General features: G+C 43.8%; 1 protein-coding gene across 1 annotated transcript; it reads left to right on the forward strand.

The window, feature by feature from the left end:
• Positions 1-5,669: 5,669 nt before the first annotated feature.
• Positions 5,670-7,505, forward strand: LOC142312730 (general transcription factor II-I repeat domain-containing protein 2-like). The gene has a single exon (XM_075351717.1). It carries the CDS (start codon positions 5,670-5,672, stop codon positions 7,503-7,505), a length of 1,836 nt encoding a protein of 611 aa, XP_075207832.1.

The following is a 7,505-nucleotide window of genomic DNA, read 5'->3' on the forward strand; positions in this document are numbered from 1 at the left end:
GCGGGTGCAGCAGAAGGAACAAGAACATAGGGCACGTTAGAACGTTTGTGGTGTCTGTTTTTGCGTGCGCGTGTGTGTGGATGATGATGATGATGATGATGATGATGATGATGGCTGTGTGTGTGGATGATGATGACTGTGTGTGTCTGTCTATGTGTGTATGTGTGTGTATGATGGCTGTGTGTGTGTGTATGATGATGGCTGTGTGTGTGTATGATGATGGCTGTGTGTGTGTGTGTGTGTGTGTATGATGATGTGTGTGTGTGTGTGTGTGTGTGTGTGTATGATGATGGCTGTGTGTGTGTATGATGATGGCTGTGTGTGTGTATGATGATGGCTGTGTGTGTGTGTGTGTGTGTGTGTGTGTGTATATGTGTGTGTATGATGATGACTGTGTGTATGATGATTGCTGTGTGTGTGGATGATGATGATGATGGCTGTATGTGTGTGTGTATGATGATGATGGCTGTGTGTGTATGGATGATGATGATGATGGCTGTATATGTGTGTGTGGATGATGATGATAATTGTGTGTGTGTGTGGATGATGATGACTGTGTGTGTATGATGATGGCTGTGTGTGTGTATGATGATGGCTGTGTGTGTATGATGATGGCTGTGTGTGTGTATGATGATGGCTGTGTGTGTGTGTATGATGATGGCTGTGTGTGTGTGTGTGTGTGTGTATGATGATGGCTGTGTGTGTGTGTGTGTGTGTATGATGATGGCTGTGTGTGTGTGTGTATGATGATGGCTGTGTGTGTGTGTGTGTGTGTGTATGATGATGGCTGTGTGTGTGTGTATGTGATGGCTGTGTGTGTGTGTGTGTGTGTGTGTGTATGATGATGGCTGTGTGTGTGTGTGTATGATGATGGCTGTGTGTGTGTGTGTATGATGATGTGTGTGTGTGTGTGTGTGTGTGTGTGTGTATGATGATGGCTGTGTGTGTGTATGATGATGGCTGTGTGTGTGTGTGTGTGTGTGTGTGTGTGTGTGTATGATGATGACTGTGTGTATGATGATCGCTGTGTGTGTGGATGATGATGATGGCTGTATGTGTGTGTGGATGATGATGATGATGATTGTGTGTGTGGATTATGATGGCTGTGTGTGTGGATGATGATGACTGTGTGTGTATGATGATGGCTGTGTGTGTGTGTGTGATGATGGCTGTGTGTGTGTGTATGATGATGGCTGTGTGTGTGATGATGGCTGTGTGTGTGTATGATGTTGGCTGTGTGTGTGTGTATGATGATGGCTGTGTGTGTGTATGATGATGGCTGTGTGTGTGTATGATGATGGCTGTGTGTGTGTGTGTATGATGATGGCTGTGTGTGTGTGTGTGTGTATGATGATGGCTGTGTGTGTGTGTGTGTGTATGATGATGGCTGTGTGTGTGTGTATGATGATGGCTGTGTGTGTGTGTGTGTGTGTGTATGATGATGGCTGTGTGTGTGTGTGTGTGTGTGTGTGTGTGTGTGTATGATGATGGCTGTGTGTGTGTATGATGATGGCTGTGTGTGTGTGTGTGTGTGTGTGTGTGTATGATGATGGCTGTGTGTGTGTGTGTATGTGATGGCTGTGTGTGTGTGTGTGTGTGTGTGTGTATGATGATGGCTGTGTGTGTGTGTGTATGATGATGGCTGTGTGTGTGTGTGTGTATGATGATGTGTGTGTGTGTGTGTGTGTGTGTATGATGATGGCTGTGTGTGTGTATGATGATGGCTGTGTGTGTGTGTGTGTGTGTGTGTATGATGATGACTGTGTGTATGATGATCGCTGTGTGTGTGGATGATGATGATGGCTGTATGTGTGTGTGGATGATGATGATGATGATTGTGTGTGTGGATTATGATGGCTGTGTGTGTGGATGATGATGACTGTGTGTGTATGATGATGGCTGTGTGTGTGTGTGTGATGATGGCTGTGTGTGTGTGTGTATGATGATGGCTGTGTGTGTGTGATGATGGCTGTGTGTGTGTATGATGTTGGCTGTGTGTGTGTGTATGATGATGGCTGTGTGTGTGTATGATGATGGCTGTGTGTGTGTATGATGATGGCTGTGTGTGTGTGTGTATGATGATGGCTGTGTGTGTGTGTGTATGATGATGGCTGTGTGTGTGTGTGTATGATGATGGCTGTGTGTGTGTATGATGATGGCTGTGTGTGTGTGTGTGTATGATGATGGCTGTGTGTGTGTGTATGATGATGGCTGTGTGTGTGTATGATGGCTGTGTGTGTGTATGATGATGGCTGTGTGTGTGTGTGTATGATGGCTGTGTGTGTGTGATGATGGCTGTGTGTGTGTGTGTGTATGATGATGGCTGTGTGTGTGTGTGTGTATGATGATGGCTGTGTGTGTGTGTATGATGATGGCTGTGTGTGTGTGTGTATGATGATGGCTGTGTGTGTGTGTGTATGATGATGGCTGTGTGTGTGTGTATGATGATGGCTGTGTGTGTGTGTATGATGGCTGTGTGTGTGTGTGTGTGATGATGGCTGTGTGTGTGTATGATGATGTGTGTGTGTGTATGATGATGGCTGTGTGTGTGTGTGTGTGTGTGTGTGTGTGTGTATGATGATGACTGTGTGTATGATGATGGCTGTGTGTGTGGATGATGATGATGATGATGGCTGTATGTGTGTGTGGATGATGATGATGATTGTGTGTGTGTATGATGATGGCTGTGTGTGTGTGTATGATGATGGCTGTGTGTGTGTGTGTGTGTGTGTGTGTGTGTATGATGATGGCTGTGTGTGTGTGTATGATGATGGCTGTGTGTGTGTGTATGATGATGGCTGTGTGTGTGTGTATGATGGCTGTGTGTGTGTGTATGATGATGTGTGTGTGTGTATGATGATGGCTGTGTGTGTGTATGATGATGGCTGTGTGTGTGTATGATGATGGCTGTGTGTGTGTGTGTGTGTGTGTGTATGATGATGACTGTGTATGATGATGGCTGTGTGTGTGGATGATGATGATGATGGCTGTATGTGTGTGTGGATGATGATGATGATTGTGTGTGTGGATGATGATGACTGTGTGTGTATGATGATGGCTGTGTGTGTGTGTATGATGATGGCTGTGTGTGTGTGTATGATGATGGCTGTGTGTGTGTATGATGATGGCTGTGTGTGTGTGTGTGTGTGTGTGTGTGTGTATGATGATGGCTCTGTGTGTGTGTGTGGATGATGATGATGATTGTGTGTGTGGATGATGATGACTGTGTGTGTATGATGATGGCTGTGTGTGTGTGTGGATGATGATGGCTGTATGTGTGTGTGGATGATGATGATGGCTGTGTGTGTTGATGATGATGGCTGTATGTGTGTGTGTGGATGATGATTGTGTATTTTGTGTGGATGATGATGATGGCTGTGTGTGTGTGGATGATGATGATGGCTGTGTGTTGATGATGATGATGGTAGCTGTGTTTGTATGATGATGATAAAAATGATTTTGATGATGATGGTGACTGGAAGACCGGAAAATATTACTTTCGGTCTCAGCCTTCTTGTCGGTCTGGACAGACGCTCATCTGTTCAGCGCGATGAAGCTGAGCTGACATTGACTGTGGACTACGTCAGAGGGAAGCTTTTTTTTTTTTTTTTTCTAAAAAAGATGGAGTCCCTAAATGTGTTTTTTGTTTAATTTCTAATAAAAAATATTTTTCTCTCTGTTGTGTTTTTTTTACTGTTTACTAGAAATTCATGGTGGTCACATCTAATTTGACATGACGCCATGAATTTCGGGTTTACTACCAGCTGAGAATACAAAGCTGGTATTAACCCCATTATTACCCAGTGTGCCACTGCCACCAGGGACGCTGGAAGAGCCAGGTAAAGCACCTGGAAATGGCGCTGTGATGAATGCGCCATTTCCAGGGGCGGTTGTGGGCTGCGATTTTCAGCGTGGGGGCCCCAAAATGCTTAGGCCTTACCACGCTGAGAATCCCAGCCCTCAGCTCTCTGGTTTTACCTGGCTGGTGATGAAAATATGTCGGGAACCCACGCATTTTTTTTTCCCCATTATTTAATTAAAAAACAATTGGGCTTCCCTGTATTTTGATTGGCAGCTAAGGTAAAGCCAGGCAGCTGGGGGTGGCAGCCCGTAGCTGTCCGCTTTATGTGCGCTGGGAATCAAAAATACTGCAGAGCGCTATGTCATTTTTTTAATGTATTTATTTTTACACTGTGTGTGACAGACCCAACAGCCAATCACGGATGCTGTGACAGAATCAGTGTCTGTGCTTGGCTGTTGGAATAACCTGGAATCTGCTTATACATTTTGATGCTGATGCCAATCACAGATGCCCATTCTCTTTGACAAATAATATAAAAAAAAAATACCGTGAAGCGAAACGTCATTTTTTTTTATATTATTTGTCAAAGAGAATGGGCATCTGTGATTGGCATCAGCATCAAAATGTATAAGCAGATTCCAGGTTATTCCAACAGCCAAGCACAGACACTGATTCTGTCACAGCATCCGTGATTGGCTGTTGGGTCTGTCACACACAGTGTAAAAATAAATACATTAAAAAAATGACATAGCGCTCTGCAGTATTTTTGATTCTCAGCGCAGATAAAGCGGACAGCTACGGGCTGCCACCCCCAGCTGCCTGGCTTTACCTTGGCTGGCAATCAAAATACAGGGAAGCCCAATATATATTTTTTATTTAAATAATTTAAAAAAATGCGTGGGCTCTTGTCATATTTTGATCACCAGCCAGGTAAAACCAGACTGCTGGGAGCTGAGATTCTCAGTGTGGTAAGGCCGAAGTGTTCTGGGCTCCCCACGCTGAAAACCACAGTCTGCAGCCGCCCTTGAAAACGCATTCATCGTAGCGCCATTTCCAGGCGCTTTACCCGGCTCTTCAGCAGCCCTGGTGGGTGAGGGGGGGGTGGCACACTGGGTAAAAATGGGGTAATGCCAGCTTTGTATTCTCAGCTGGTACTAAGCCTGAAATTCATGGCATCAAGCCAATTAGACCTGGCCACCATGACGTTCTAGAAAACATTAAAAAAAACCAACAGATTTTTTTTTTATTACAAATTAAACAAAAAACACATTTAATGACTCCATCTTCAGTCCGAGTTAGTTCACAGGCAGAGCAATGTCAGCTCTGCGACACTCAGCAAGCATCTGTCCAGAGCGACAAGCAGGCTCAGACTAACAATGAAAGTCAGAAGTCAATCGAGTTCACTGCTGAGCAATCAGCCCGTGGTTAGGGGACCCTGTGAGCCCTCATTGGGTGATTCAAAGAAATGCTGCAGTATATTGCTGCTAATTAACTGCTTCGATACCCCAGCCTAATGGCCAAGATCAGCTGAGAACTGCTCTGGCAGTGGACAGAACAAAGCGACAAATGAGCAAAACAGCACCCTCATGTATTAGTGATCACATACGTGTACTACGTTTTTTTCCCATTGAAGTGAATGTGCTGCTGTAATGTGCAGCCACTAACAAATGTACTAGGCTGCTGTGGTCTGCCCATACAGTGCTTAGTCCTGGCAGCTGCTGGAGCACTGAAGCTGGGGCACCAGACTATATATAAGGACAGAGTCTCAATATTTCTATATGGGCAGTAGACTATGCATTTCTAAGGGGGAAGGACCGAGATGCTAACAGACATTTTTCAATTCACAGAGAACCCCTTCAAATCATAAATGGCATCTGCAATGTCATCAAAAAAGCGCAAGATTGCTGATGAAAAACGAATATTTCAGGACAAGTGGGAACAGCTATATTTTGTCACAGAGGTTGGAGCGAAAGTCCAGTGTTTGATTTGTTTTCAATTTATCGCAGTGCTTAAGGACTACAATGTGCGACGACATTACATGACGCACCACGGAGAACAGTATGAAGCACTGTCTGGCAAACTACGAGATGAAAAGGTTCAGCAGCTGAAAGCATCACTTAAAAAACAGCGAAACCTTTTCTCAAGTATTAACAAGGCAAGCGAAACTTCGGTGAAAGCAAGTTTCGTCCTCAGTAACATGATAGCAAAATCTTCACGACCATTTACTGAGGGTCAGTTCATTAAAGACTGTTTTGTAAAGGCAAGTGAAATTTTGTGTCCAGACAAAACAAAACTATTCGAAGGCATAAGCTTGTCCGCGAATACTGTTGCTAGTAGAATCACTGAATCTGCTAGTAACATTCATCAGCAACTCATTACAGCAGCACAAAGTTTTGAAGCATTTTCCATAGCACTTGACGAGAGTACTGGTGTAACGGATACAGCATACTGTGCTGTGTTCATTCGTGGGGTTGATGAAAACTTAAACATAATTGAGGAATTTTTAGACTTATTACCTATGAAAGGCACAACAACTGGTCGTGACATTTTTAAAGAACTTGAAGATTGTATCAATACAGCAGGACTGCCATGGGATAAACTTGTGTCTGTGGTAACCGACGGTGCACCAGCAATGTGTTCTGAAAACATCGGTGTTGTGGGATTATTGAAAGCAAAACGAAACCAGCTTTCTTTGTCGGGTCCTTTCAGCGCAATACACTGCATTCTGCATCAAGAAGCGCTGTGTGGAAAAAGTGTACAACTGAAAGAAGTGATGGACTTTGTGGTTAAGACAGTGAATTTTATACGGGCAAGAGGTCTTAATCATAGGCAGTTTACTTCATTCTTGTCTGATATGGACACCGAATATGGAGACTTGCTGTATCATACTGAAGTCAGATGGCTGAGCCGCGGAAGAGTGTTGAAAAGATTTTTTTCCTTAAGAGAGGAGATAGCGCTTTTTATGGCACTGAAAGATAATGATGTCTTCCAACTTTCTGACCCAGCTTTTCTATCTGATTTAGCGTTTCTAACTGATGTCACAGAACATCTCAATGAACTCAACTTGAAGCTCCAAGGCCAAAAGCACATAATTACAATAATGTTTGACAGTGTCAAAGCATTCAAATGTAAGTTGTCTTTGTGGGCCAAACAGTTGCAGTCTGGCAATTTGGCTCATTTCTCAGCTATGCAGTCACTGGTACAAACTACACCGGATCGTTTGAAAATGTACTCCGATATAATTTTACAACTACTACAGGAGTTCAATCGACGTTTTCATGATTTCCAGGATCTTGAAACTGAATTTGCACTCTTTGCCACACCATTTGCAGTGGATGTTTCTTGTGTTTCAGAAGATCTGCAGATGGAGCTTGTTGACTTGCAGTGTGACACTGTTCTGAAACAGAAGTATATGGACATTGGTGTTCCAGATTTCTATAAGTTTGTTTCACAAGAAAAGTTTCCAAAACTTGTTAAAGCTGCTGCCAGGATCATGGCCATGTTTGGCAGTACATATGTATGCGAACAGTTTTTCTCCTCAATGAAGCTTAACAAATCAGCATTACGGTCAAGACTTACAGATGAGCATCTTCGTGCAACATTGCGATTGGCTACTGCACATGATTTCAAACCCCAAGTTGACATGCTTGTATCTGGCAAACGCAGTCAATTGAGCAGCCAGACTGGAGTTTGTCACACTTGA

Source organism: Anomaloglossus baeobatrachus, chromosome 5 (assembly GCF_048569485.1).
Source record: "Anomaloglossus baeobatrachus isolate aAnoBae1 chromosome 5, aAnoBae1.hap1, whole genome shotgun sequence".
NCBI classification, from domain to species: Eukaryota; Metazoa; Chordata; class Amphibia; order Anura; family Aromobatidae; genus Anomaloglossus; species Anomaloglossus baeobatrachus.

Bases quoted from the DNA above. Each gene is read 5' to 3' on its own strand.
- LOC142312730 (XM_075351717.1), top strand. From the start codon at position 5,670: ATGGCATCTGCAATGTCATCAAAAAAGCGCAAGATTGCTGATGAAAAA.